The sequence below is a fragment of the Sciurus carolinensis genome, chromosome 8 (assembly GCF_902686445.1).
Source record: "Sciurus carolinensis chromosome 8, mSciCar1.2, whole genome shotgun sequence".
Taxonomy (NCBI): Eukaryota; Metazoa; Chordata; class Mammalia; order Rodentia; family Sciuridae; genus Sciurus; species Sciurus carolinensis.
The window spans coordinates 64,301,254-64,315,372 of NC_062220.1; the positions used below are offsets into that span (position 1 = coordinate 64,301,254).

The window sequence follows — 14,119 nt, forward strand, 5'->3', positions numbered from 1 at the left end:
AGACTGTGAGTTCAAAGCCAGTCTCAGCAACTTAGCAAGGTCCTAAGCAACTCAGCAAGATCCTGTCTCAAAATGTAAGAAGGGGCTGGGGATGTGGCTCAGGGGTTAAGTACCCTGGGTTCAATCCCCAGCACCAAAAAAAAAAAAAAATCTATTCTCATCATTCCTAGACAATGAAAAACGTAAACTTTTAGAGGAAAATGTTTCTTAGTATTCACCCCTTACCCTTCAGTATGCCCGTTGTAAAGATATTACATGTAAAACACTAGGACCAATCAAAATGTCCATCCACAGGCAATGGGTTAAATGAATTAGCCAGTCTTTTAAGAAAATATTAAGTGAATCTGAATAAGCTGATATGGAAAGACATCCATGAAATATGGTTGTTTTTTAAAGTACATGTAAAAGAATATATGTATATTATGATCCCATGATTGATTTTTTAGATGTAAATTATTTATGCTTATACATGAATAGAACATTTCCAGAATGATATCCAAACTCCAGAAATAGGACTGGGATATGGGGCTATGAATTTTCTGTGTATACCCATTTCTACTGTTTGAAATTTTTTACTTTGGTCAGAAATTGTATAGTTGTTTTTTTTTTTTTTTTTTTTTTAATAAAAAGGAAAAAGTTACCAACAAGTCTATACATATTTTCTCCCCTTAATTGACAGTACTTTATTCATTTTCATCCATATTTTACTGGACTAGAATTACAATATAAAGATGTCTTAGCTGTTACCTATTGAAATAGTATTTTTATCCCACAGGGTATTAACAATTTGATATATCTGAATGCAGTCAGGATCTATAATACACAAGTTCATAGTCCTCATCATGCTTAGCATTAAGTAAATTAGTAGGCAAGCAAAAGCTTTATATTTTTGAACTTACAACAAAGCTTGGAGAGTGCTTTAAGTTCATTTGCCAATATACAGATATAAACTTGTTGCCACAAGAAGTCACAAATCCTCAAACCGAAAAATGTGTGTCCTCTAGGTTATCCTGATACAGAAATAGAACTTTGAAGAAATACTTTTACAGCAGAAAAATGGTGCAATATAAGATGAAAAAAGGGAATTCCCAATGGGCTACAGTAGTAATGTAATATGATAGCTAAGAATAATACTTTCATATGTTGGTGACACAACACAGGTATTAATTTCCAAAAGGCACATTTCTTTGTAACAGTTTTTCTAAAACTCTGTCCCCTACTAAATGAAGCTATGTGTTCAAAATGTGCACATATTAAAAACCAGGATTTGTATTTAATGTGCTTTAGAAGCACCAGATTCTAAAACTCCATATCTTTTCCTCTCTTAGTAATTCAACACTAAGATGTTGTTAATAAGTAACGATACTTCCTAGAGATCACAGCATTGATTCTGAAATGTCAGTATGCTAAAGAAGGGGGGAGTAACTTTTAGCTTCTTCAGAAGACTTCATAATAAAAATACACAAATAGATCTTTTCTGTGTAGGTCATCACATCTTTACCTTTTGTGTGTTGTAGGAGTGCTTACTGGGGATTGAACCCATGGGTGCTCTACCATGGAGCTATATCTCCACCATTATATTTTGAGACACGATCTCACCAAATTTCCCAGGCTCGTCTGAAACCCACAATCCTCCTACCTCAGCCTCCCAAGTAGCTGGGATGACAGACATGAGCCACCACACCTAACACATCATCACTTTCAGTAGGTGGTGTGTCTAACTGATGGACCTACTCTTAGGCAGTAAGGTATATCAGAGTAAGCATCCTCAGGATGCTTGCTAATTAAAGAACATGAAATTGACTTAAACCCTTCAAAATGTAGGTAAGTGAGAAAGTGCAAACCACTCGGTAGGGTGGTTGTGATAAGGAACAATGAAGTTAGATGTAGTTAATAAAAATTAAGTACATTAAAGTTAATGTAAAAAGAACATGAATGGTGATGTACCAATAAAAAATATGGGGAAAAAAGATGAATGGCAATAAAAACCAAAGCAAGGAAGCCTAGAAAAATAAGGTTGGCCCAATTAAATGACATTAGAATACAATTTAAAGTGCTTAGATACTGAATTAAACAGTACATGTGAATACAAAAATAATGTTAAGGCCATTCATTCATGGAGAAGAAATACCTAAGATACACTTGGCTTGTTCATAGCAAAGAGGTAAGGCATGAATTTCAGTTCAATGTGCAACAAGGAAGACGATCACAAGAATGCTGACTAGTGTTAGGGCAGTATGCCTCAAGCTAAACCCACCCTGACCCTAACATCTGGATTCACATCTGCTTAGAGTGAAAAAGTTTATGCTTATTGTTTTTCCTGAAGTTTATTTTTCTTTTTGGGGAATTTTTGTGCTTTTGAGCCCCCAAATCATACACATTCACATACATTATACCCACATATACATTGTGTACACACTTCCCCCTTGACTGATTTGAACCTTTTTAGATAAAAATATTAAATTACAAGAGGTTACTTATATTTGCTATTACTCTCCAATTCTACAAAATGAGTGAGATGTTTGGTGTCCTAATACACAGGATGCAACAGGAACAATGTTATAAAAAGGATTAGCCTACTTTCAGCTCTCAAATGTACCTATCTGTATTAGGCAGTGATATCTTAAATCATTTTCTCCCTTAGAATTCTAAAGTGCTTTTAAAAATATTTATCCTACATGTTTTGGAGGTAGGAGAAAATTATCCTCTTGTTGCGTGTGAGGAAACTGAGGCACAGTGAGTATAGGTGATTTGTTTTCGATGACAGAAAATCCATGATGAAATGATGAGAGGATTAAAATTAAGATTTAGTGGCTAATTTTTGGCATGCATACATATGTGCAAATTATAGAGCACTGTGAGGCTGTATATTTAGTGTGGAAAACCTATTCTAATTATTTTGTATGAATAAAGTTTATTTTACTATGTCTGCAGATAAGGTAAACAGAACAGGCCTCCATTAGCATCTAATACAGCTCACTCCCTTAAGAAGTTTCAGGGTAATCAAGTGAATACAGAGCCTTATTTAAGACTAAAACTCAGGTCACCAACAACCAGAATCTCTGTTTACCACTGGTATGCCACACTGACTTAATAAAAGGTACAATCATGCTTAGAAGTCATTTAATATAAAAATATATGACATCTGAATCATGTAAAACAAAGTATTTATAAAATAAATCTTACTGATATATTTAGAGTTAGAGCTGAGAGACCAGGAAAAAAAAGAATGTATATACAGAAAATAGAGAAAGTAAAATTTAATTCAAAGTATATGAACCTATTCACATTTATGATCTACATTTATTTCATCTGTAAAATATTTCATTGTAGCTATATTTGTGCTTATGTCTTTTAGATTAAAAATAGAAAATTTCATAAATCATGTTCATATCCATATTGTTTCCCTTCCTCTGCCCAAATAAGGCTTTTAATTTGGGGATCATAGAGGTGCAGTAAAATATACTATCCCCTCTTAGAAATTTAAGTTTATGGTGATCATGGCTTCACAAGAATGTGAATATAAAAGGACTGTACACTTTTTTAAATGGTTAAAATGATAAATTTTAGGTTATGTATATCTTGCCACAATAAATTTTAAATATCTTTTAAAATGATAACTTAGCCCAAATCCTATATTTTTATGCTTAACAAAATAAATCACTTAACATTTAACATAATCTAGTCTTGACAGAGCAAGAACTGCTGTTTATAAGCATGTGGGAATCAATTTTATCATTTACTACTATGTAAACATAAGGAAGATATGAGTGTATGCATATAGGCCTCTGAAAAAATCTAGGTAACTAGAAAACCTTGATTCACCTTGTAGAGATCCTGAAAAACAGACAAACAAATGAATCTTTAATAAGTTCTTCATTACCTCAGAAAATTCTACCACCATTAGAATATAATGCTTTAGTAAAAAATTTCTATTGCAATGCTTATACCATTAATATAAGATTTTTAAATCCACATTGTCAAACTCATCATTTAAATACCTCACTCCGGAACTCTTATATAAGCTAGTTGTCATATTAGTAAGCAAGTTATTACACAAAACATAAAACACTTGCAGAAGTTTTTTTCCCGGTGTCATAATATTCATGAATTTCTTTTAAGTCTTTTCATTTGCCTTCAAATTTACATCCAATGATGTTTTTTTCATTGAAAGCTCCTGTTCTCATATTCAAAGCTTTCATCATCATTACTTAAGTATCTTGATTCTCCATGCTTCAAGACAAAAAAATCTTCAGTCTTAAGTCCATATCTTTCTAGAGCTTCACTTAGTTTCGCTGGAGGCTCTAAGTAATGCTGGTAAAGGGCAGAGTGAAGAAAAATGAAAAAGAAATTAATAATATATGTTTAGGGGATATTTCAAATTAAATACTTCAAACTAAAGTAACCAACAAATCCTATATAAAACAATGCCCTTTTAATTGAGACATTAGCAAATGAGTCACTCATACTTGTTAATATATAATCTTGAGTCATTAGTTAGGATGTCAATAGAAATGTCTATTGCAGATACAAATCAATGTATCTAAACACCTGTATGTCAAATGTGGTGCCACCTTAGACTGAACACCATTAAGATTATATGAAATCTGATCTGTTGAAGTTTCATCTAAATGGAATCAGTGTGAAAAATACTAGAGAATTGAATGTTAACATTTTTGAAGTATACAGAAATCTGAGTGTGTGTGATATAAAATGCTAGTACAAATATTTTTGGATGAAGAAGGGGTGATATAATCAAAAGCTCTAGCCTCGTATAGAAACTAGTCTGCAGACAGAACCCCAGAGAAGAAATACTATGGGTAGGTTTCCCTAGTTCCCTTGATTTCCTCAACTTTTCATAGCTCAGTAAAAAGGGAAGACAGCATACAGTATGTTCCAGAATGTTTTCACCCACTCAACTGTTTTTTTTCCCAAATAATTTGAGTCCACTGAATATTGACTAAAGTAGTTACAAAGAAATTAAAAAGTATAAAGCTAAATAATTTCATTAGTTTTTGGTGGTGTTCTCTTTTTGTTTTTTGTGGTACCAGGGACTGAATCCAGCAGTGCTATGCCACAGGATCTTGCTAAATTGCCCAGGCTAGACTCAAACTTGCAAGCCTCCTACCTCAGCCTCTCAAGTCACTGGGATTACAGGCATGCTCCACCACTGTGCCCAGCTGGTTATTTCTCATTTGGTCTAAACCTTTACATTGTATAATAGCTATTTTTTTCTTCATTCAAAGTTGCCCTTCCCCAATTAACTTCAATTAGAAAAGCTGTGAAAAAAGGAGTCATGATTTGATTCAAGTTGTAAAGGTCACTGTCCTCTACAGTGTTAAGCAGACTGTAAGGGGCAGAGTGGTAGTAATGAAGGAGGTAAGAAGTGTATAATCTGAATATTAAGCTGACTGTGTGTAGGCAGGGTGGGTAGGGGGTACTAGATGAAGGACATGAATAGAAGTTAAGCTTTTGGCTGAATAACTGGACAGACAAAGTTGCCATTTACTGAGATGTAAGAGAAGTTTGAGGGAAGATCAGAAAGTTTGGTTTCAGACTTAAGTTTCAGATACCTAGTGGATCTCCAAGGGAAGGTGTCAAGATACAACTATAGACATATCAATGTGGATGATGGTAGGGGAAGGGAGGGTGTGAACTAGAGAGGCACAGTAGGCAGATGGTATTTAAAGCCACAAGGCTGGATGAGATCCCTAAAAGGAGACACCAAACAGAAGAGGTCCAAGGATTAATGGCTGCAATGTTTAGGGGGAGGGAGATGAGAAGCTAGCAACAGAGACTTAAGAAGGGACAGCCAGTGACAAACAAGTAAAGCCAGGAAACATTTCTTGAGACTTAAAATGCATTTGCAGTATTTCCCCCTTGCTCACTTGTACATTTAAGGTTCTGTTTACAGGGTTACCAATGTCTTTCCCTAACTACTGAAGGCAACCAATTAATGAATGGCCGAAACCAGGAATCTACTTTTAGTCTATTTTATACATATAGAAAGGAGATTACTAATCTAGTACCAATAGAATTTAACTAAATAAGTCAAGAAATTTCCCTTGTAATTTTTTAGAAAATATTTCAAAATGACAGAATTCTTTCATTGAAAAATAACTACTTTTGTTAAATTCTTTTCACTCCAACAATACATATACACCACCACCTTCCACTGGTAATTTATTTACTAAGCTATAACTTTTGTGTGAACCATGTGGTGGTATGTGGATTTAGTGTGAATTCTGATGTTGTTTTAACTGGGAGTAGTAACTCTTTGCCTTTAAACCGCCTAGATTTAGCAATATTGTTCTAAGTCTTTTCATAGGCATAAGGTTAATTCTTAGCTATTTCAACTGTCTAGAAAATAAGCCTGGAATTAGGTAAGAAAGCCTTCTGAGTAATGATAATAATCTCATAATCCACAAAAGAGATAAAAATGCCCTACAGCCATGGGACCAAACAACTACGTAAAAGGCGTGGTAGTAAATCAGAAATCAGTGAGGGTAAGTGGGGAAAACAGAGTTCCCTGCACTCCAGATACAATAAAGGAAAGGCAAGCAGTCCTAGACAACAACTAAGTTCTAAACAGGATCCCTATTTTAGAATCTTCTACAATAGAATTCATTAAAAATAAAGACCCTGGTTACTTAGAAAGCTAACTTAAATATTATGTAACGCTTCAAATTTGTTTCCATCAAAACTAGTGATTTAAGTTTTGAAACTTAACTATATCATCTAGGAAATCCACATACCATTCCTTAGATAAACTGGATATTGCTTGTACATAAAATTTTTGAGTCTTGCCAAGTTATGGAATCTTATTCTGCTAATAATACAGTGAGTAACTGTTATAACTGCTTAAATGCAAATAGTTTTCAAGTGTTCAGAAGTTTAAGCTAAACTTCTCTGAAAATCCAATCTACTTTAATAAATTCATGTTTGTCCTGTTTATTCAACTAACATCAAAATGTGAACTACATTCAAAAGATTAAAAGCTATGAGTTTTTAATTATATGTCTGATTAATAAATAGAGATTAGATTTATAACAGGAATAATACATTAAGGCTGAATAACACAATGATTCTTTTTTTTTTTTTTCTTCTCAGTACTGGGGATTAAACCCAAGAGTGCTATACCACTGAGCTATACTCTCCAACACTTTTTTTGGGTCCTTTTTTTTTAATCCAGGGGCACTTAATCATTGAACCACATCCCCAGCCCTTTTTACTTTTTCTTTGAGATTGGGTCTCACTAAATTGCTTAGGACCTCACTAAATTGCTGAGGCTGACCTTGAACTTGGAATTCTCCAGCCTCAGCCTCCCAAGTTGCTGGAATTACAGGTGTGCACCACCACACCCAGTTCCGATACTTTTTTATTTACTGAGAAAGAATCTCACTAAGTTGCTGAGGCTGGCCTGAACCTCCTGCCTCAGTCTCTGGGATCACAGACATGTGCCACCACACCCAACTGACTAACAATAATTCTAGACTGAGGTTTTGATCCTCTTCTTATCTTCCCCATGTATCAATAAAGATCACAACTGCCTACACAATCACTCAAGTTAAAAATCTAGGAGTCAATCTCAATTCATTTCTTTACGTAGGTTTAATAAAATACTATTGCTTCGTCTAAGTCACTAACACCTATTATATATGATGTCTCTCTCTCTCATTCATTCTCTGTACCCTCCAAAGTTATTCATTTATTCACTCATTCTATTCCATCCCCTGACAGTATGGCTAAGAGTGTCTACATCATGACTCAGAGTTGGGAATTCTGATTGAGGGAGTAAAGAAACAGGCAAGCAAGGTACTATGTAAATTGGAAGCAAGATGCTGAAGGAAGAAGGCAGGCCAGAAATGGGACAGAGGAGGAGAGCCAAAACCAGCAAGAAAACCTTGGGTTCCTGCAGAGAGGCCCTAGGATGTGGAAGATGCCACAGAAAGTAAAGTAAGAGAAGTCACATTCCAACCATCCCTTTCTAAAGTTTGCTGAGGGCAGCCTTGGATCCAGAAGAGAAAGTTTTAAGCTCTCCCCTCCTTGATCCCAGAACTCTAGCTCGTAGCAGAGTTCTGGGGTTCAGCTCCCTTAAGGAAAAAAATCAGCTCCTCTGGTTTAGTGTAGGAAGAAAACCACATTTATTCCAACATCTGGTACACACCAGACATTAAACTAAATATGAATAACATTTCTAGAAGATTCCACAGTGTCTGTCTAGCCTTCTTCCATTGACCTCCATGCCATCTACTGTCCTGCTTAAAGGCTCCTCACTATTCCCTGCACGTATTACCTCCAGGCCTATACTCTGCCCTTGATCCTCCTCTGGAAAAAACTCTGTCTTGCCTCCTCATAAGCAAGTTCAAATGTCATTCTTCCATGCTACCCTGATTACCTCATCAAGGATCATCCATGATTCTGAGACCAATTAATCTGTCCCACGTTACAGCATTTCCCCTTCGAACATCTGTATCACATACACATCTTCTATATCCACAGGAATGGAAGCTGCCTTGAGGGGGGAGACATGATGGTTTGTTCTACTCCCCACTCTATACACAGATTTTTGGTTATATAAACACATGCTTCATTAACTACAGTAATTAGCCCAAAAAATAGCATACAGGGTTTCTCCCTGTATGTGAGTTTTGTTTTACTGATTAATAAGGTTTACCACCCTAACTCATGTTGTGATGTGATGATTGCACGGGGTCTGACTCCATAATCTGTCTCTGAAAGCATTTCTAGGAGACAGTGATGCCTGAATCCCATCAGTGGTCAAACACATCATCAAAGCTATTTTTATCATGATCAAACTCACCTCATTTGCTAAGGCAAAAGTTCCCCAGTGAATTGCCACAGATTTCTTTGTTTGAACATCGATGTGAATCCTGACAGCTTCTTCTGGGTCTACATGCTGGTATTTCATAAACCACCTGATGAAACACAGCAATTTGTTAATTCTGGTCTTTGAATACACTCTGGATTCTAATTTTTGCTTTATTTAATCAAACTTTAAGACTCCGCGCAGGCCTATGGGTGTTTGAGAAATAAGAAGCAGCTTAGTGTGGTTATTTTCAGTTTGCCTCCCTATTCTTCATCTGATTTTTGATTAGTTACCTAAGAATTGGGCTAAGGTGCCAAAAGAATAAGCAACATACACCAAGTGGCACCTCAATCACTTTTTAGGCCCTGGACTTACATAGAGAACTTTAAATAAGTATTGCTACCCAGCCTGTGCCCTCAGTGATTCTGATTTAATTGTTCTGCGTTGGGACCCAAGCATTAACATTTTTCAAAGTCTCCCAAATAAGTTCAATGTGTAATCAGAGTTGAGAACTGCTGGAACAGAACATAAGCAACGCTATACAGAATGAGCCAGAAACCAAGCCGGGAGGCCAGTTCAAAGCTTAATTGTTAAAAGAAAAAAAAAAAAAAAAATAGAAAGAAAGGAAAGAAAAGAAATTTAACAAAAAGATTCTGAACAGGAAAGAAAAATCACAGTAGGCAAAAACATCTCTAGCCAGGCAAAAAGACCCCTGCCTGCCTGCAATCAGATCAGGAGGCTGAGACAAGAGGATCTCAAATTCAAAGCTAGCCTCAGCAACTTAGCAAGACCCTAAAAAAAAAAAAAGGGCTGGGGATGTGACCCAGTGGGTGAAGCACCCCTGGGATCAATTCCTAGTACCAAAAAAAAAAAAAAAAATCTCTACTAGTACTTTTCTGCTGGGGGAGAAAAAAAAAAATAAGCAAACATCTTTCTTGCACAAATTGCTACACAGTACTTGAGTCTCAAACAAAACTCCTCTGTGAACAGTAAACCTTTATTTCATGTATATTGTTATTTTACTGATGATACATTCTGAATACATGACTTCTTATTTTAAAAAGTAGATATTTTGAAATCCTGGGTACAAATCAAAAACTGAATAATGAGTAAAGAACTGGAAACCAAAATTCGAATGGCAAAAGAATCTGAATATCCTATGGAAGCAAATTTATTTTGACTTGCTAAAGTGAAAAGCAAACAAAAATCAGTGTATAAAATTTAAAGAGCAGGAGTAAAAATAAAATTCTATTACTATTCAAAAAGTTTTATTTAAATATCATAAAACTGAACATGGAGGTATTGGTTTCACAAGAGAGGCCTAATGAATGACTGATTAGAGATGACGCAGAAGCACTGAAAGGCTGCAGAGAGCAAGGACCTGGGCAGGAGGCAGGCCTGGCTGTGAATTCCAGCTCTTATACTTCCTGGAAGGCCTTTAGAAGGTCTCTTTGAATTCTCTGAGCTTCCATTTCCTTGTTTGTTAAGTATAAATTTAAACCAATTCTGTGTAAAGGGTGTTACAAGGATTAAACAAAACAATGTTTATAAAAGCATAGCGCATACCACCTACTCCATAAAATTCTCCCAAAAGAGTACAGTTGACAAAATCAACACTTTCAGGAAAAAAAAAAAAAAAAAAAAAAAATTACTATTCCTGATAAAAAAGAAAAAAACATACTGTCTACAAGCAAGTTCAAAGCTAGCCTCAGCAACTTAGCAAGACCATTTGCTTTGCAAGCCATCAGTTTGGCAGAGGAATAACGACAGTCTTCAAGTCATTTTTACATCCTGATCGACCAGGGCCTACTAATGTTACAGTAAAACTAATGAGCCTGGATTCAGCATAGGTGCTTCTGCACTTCACAGAACATCATGGAGAAATTCATCCATCTGTAATAGCCAAAGGGTGTGTTATTTACCGCCAGCAGTGGCTGGGTCCTAAGGGAGCCCAAAAACAAAGCCACTGTGTTCTCCCCAACAGAAGATTACAGAGGCACTGTTCTGCCATATCTCCTGACACAGAATTCAAGGCAGATAAAAACAGTTTTCGGTGTGCCTCTCTATGGATTTTTTGAAAGGTCCTACTGCAAATCAAAGGGATAGACATTCCTTTCTATTCTTATGTCTATCTGAAATAAATTTAAATTTTCGACTATATGAAACAATCAAAATAAAAATGTTAAATCCCAACAGACTTGGTGATAAGAGATCTCAAAAGTAAGGACAAAGCATTCCCAGTACATCACTGAAAATCGTTCTTGATGCAAACATCTCACATTTGTAGAGCACTCCCAATTTTGTTGAAAGGATACTTTAATTTCTGAAATAGTTAGTACTGATCAGAGAAATGGACTACCCAGGACAGCCTGCCACATTTAACTCTCTTAAAACAAATAACATCTTCCTTGCCCTTCTCCTGTCTTAGAAACAAACATGGCCCCAAAGAGAGCAGGAAGGAGGAAGTAGGTAAATGTGTATGTGGTCTGGTTTATCAACACAAGCACACATATCAAATATGTATATTGCTACTTATGAAGACTTACATAATTATGAGAGATATTCCATTATGTTAAGAACATGTGCTGAGTAAAGACCAATACTACATAAAATTGATTAGAATAGTTCTTAAAAAAAAAAAAAAGGTTATTTTCAGAGCTTCCTTATAATTAGAATTATTTAAGTGGAAAAGTGAAATTCAAGCCCTAATATTGATTTATGCTAATTTTAATATTATCAGGCACCAAAAACTTAAATTATGTGGCCCCAAAATTAAGTAAATAGCAAAAAAATAAAAAGTGAAAAATAAGTGTTAATAAAGATAGGGAAAAATGGTGTAAACTTAAAAGGTTAACCAATAAGTACAACAAAACCAGATGGAAACAAAAGATGAGATTCATATACTCCATGCATGTGTTAGAGAAACACTAGTTGTTCTGTTTTGTTGGACTGCCTAAATAAAATGAAGTTGTACCCATACCTGCAAGCATTGTAAAATGGAATAAACCATTTTTAAAATAATTTAAATTAGCCCTTACTTTGTTACCATCAGTGTTTATTTTCTCTATACTGCACATAAAAATCAGAACTGACTGAAATCTAACTGAATTCTTTGGAAATCACTTCTCTTTTCCCTAAGCAGACAGTGTTAAGGAAAATGCAGATGGTCTCCTAGGTGATATGTGGCCATGAGCTGCTCTGAAAATATGGTGAGTGGTGAGTGGAGAGCGGTGCAACATCATGACCACACACCCTGCAGCGCAGACTAAAACGGTGAAACACAACAGGCCAGCTCTGGCTTTCTCTCCGCTCCACACAGGAGAGCTATGAGACAAGGGATCAGTACGTTCCAATCATGGAGTGAAAAGTAGTTATACAAAGAAAGACTATTCCATGTGAAAGGAAGCAATCATGGAGTGAAAAGTAGTTAAACAAAGAAAGAATATTCCATGTGAAAAGAAGAGTTAGGCTTAATTCCTGGCTTATCAGTTTAACTTTAGTTGGAATGACACGTGAACTTTGCGTGAGATAAGGTATTTCTTTACATCCTGGTCCTTCTTGATTTTGAGTAATTATTTAATGGATATCCTATGATTTAAATATTTAAAATTTAACAACATCTAATTCAATTTGACCCACCCAGCCCCATCAGTGTATAACAAAGTCCACCATTACACAGTTTCACAAAACCTTTAAAGTTCTAAACTTATCATGCAGCGGAAATGTTTTCTTTGGAAATTTACAAACCTTGGTTCATAAGCTCCAATGGGAATAGCAGCAAGGTCAAAAGGTCCGAATCTTCTTCCTATCTCTTCAAAAGCAGGGCAATAACCAGTATCTCCTGCAAAAAAAAATCGATTCCAAGGCCCCAAGACAGACCAGCTTCCCCAAAGAACCTTGTTATCATCCATTAGGGTCCTTTTACACCAGTGCTGGGAAGGTGTAAAGACAAAGGTGACCTTATCATGGCCAGGGACACAATTCTCCTCCCACCAGTCCAGCTCAATCACGTTCTCACAGCCACATTTTTGCATCCAGTCGAGGAGACCCAAAGGCACAAACCATCTCAACTCATTACCAAACCGCTCATTCAAAGCAATGACAGAACTGTAGTCCAGGTGGTCATAGTGGTTGTGACTGATAAGGACTGCATCTATTGGGGGGAGTTCACTTATTGTGCATGGGGGACGGCGAAATCGCTTTGGACCCATGTACTGTGAAGGAGAAGCACGAGAGCTAAAGATAGGATCTGTAAGAAATATGAGTTCGTCCATTTCCACCATCAGCGTGGCATGTCCCAGCCATGTGACTCTGAGGCCAGCTTCCCTCACTCCAGCTTCTCCAGGGTCATTGATAAAATATGGTTTAAGCACTGGGAGTTCTTTGTCAAGTTCCTGTGTATGCAAAGAAAGACAAAGCAGCAGTTAGGAAAAGAAAGGTATTATATCAGCACAGTACAGAAGGTCTATTTTGGGACAACTGAAATTTTCAATAAACTTGCCATTTTTGCTTTTCTCTTAAAAATGCATATTTAACTTCTTTTGGGATCTGAATAATATAATAATCTTCTTAGTCCTTAATGCAACGGGCAAAGGTAAAATTAAACTTAAAACCCCGAATACAGCTAAATTAAATTATTTTAATGGCTTTCTTCTGAATACCAGAAGCACACTGGCCTGGATGCAGTTATTTTGCTTCACTCAGCTGATGTACTTGGTGCTGAAAACAGCCTCAGAAGCAGGTCAGTCCCTGAAATAGTGAAGAAAGCTGATGAAGACTTATTTGTGGCTCTTGGATGGCAGATAAGAATCCAGCTTTTCGAGCTCAGATGATTCAGTGTGAAGCACTGTGCTGATTCCTGGACAAATCACAATCATCAGTGATCTTCCACTGCTTACCCACTAATCAAACCTGAGAGAAATAAGTCACTGCCTGTGAAAAGCTGATCATTTGGTGGGGGATGGTAACTTAAATATACGTCAACGTGTGGTAAGTATTGTTCCTTTGGCTACTTGACATTTTATATTTGGATTAAGCTTGAACAATAAAAATCTGTTCTAGCGTTTAGTCCTGGCTTTTCTAAAACTACTTTTACTAAACTATGACCTGGTGTCTTGCCATACAGCAGCTCTGAGGTCTCTTCAGGAAGCTGCCTCTTGAAACCTGCCATGCATGCTGAAGACTTGTACCACCTTCACCTCCCCACTCACCCCAGAAACATCTCTCAATTCTCAGAAACAGGAAAAGCTCTTCTCTGGAGCAACTGGCTTTCTCATTTGACTGTCACTG

At 36.2% G+C, this 14,119-nt stretch overlaps 2 protein-coding genes across 4 annotated transcripts in view; one reads left to right on the top strand and one right to left on the bottom strand.

Moving 5' to 3' along the window:
• Nucleotides 1-13,913, top strand: part of Armc10 (armadillo repeat containing 10) — a 29,022-nt gene extending 15,109 nt beyond the window's left edge. Inside the window, exon 7 of the mRNA XM_047560313.1 lies at nt 13,495-13,913. Coding sequence (XP_047416269.1) covers nt 13,495-13,538 — 44 coding nt within the window. The 3' untranslated portion in view covers nt 13,539-13,913. The remainder of the gene's footprint in view (nt 1-13,494) is intronic.
• Napepld (N-acyl phosphatidylethanolamine phospholipase D) overlaps nt 614-14,119 on the bottom strand; it is a 36,874-nt gene continuing 23,368 nt past the window's right edge. For all 3 annotated transcript variants that reach the window (XM_047560310.1, XM_047560309.1, XM_047560311.1), the window contains exons 3-5: nt 12,578-13,224; nt 8,825-8,939; nt 614-4,314 (exon numbers count right to left, since the gene is read on the bottom strand). In XM_047560310.1, the coding sequence (XP_047416266.1) occupies nt 4,165-4,314; nt 8,825-8,939; nt 12,578-13,224 (912 nt within the window). In that variant the 3' untranslated portion in view covers nt 614-4,164. The remainder of the gene's footprint in view (nt 4,315-8,824; nt 8,940-12,577; nt 13,225-14,119) is intronic.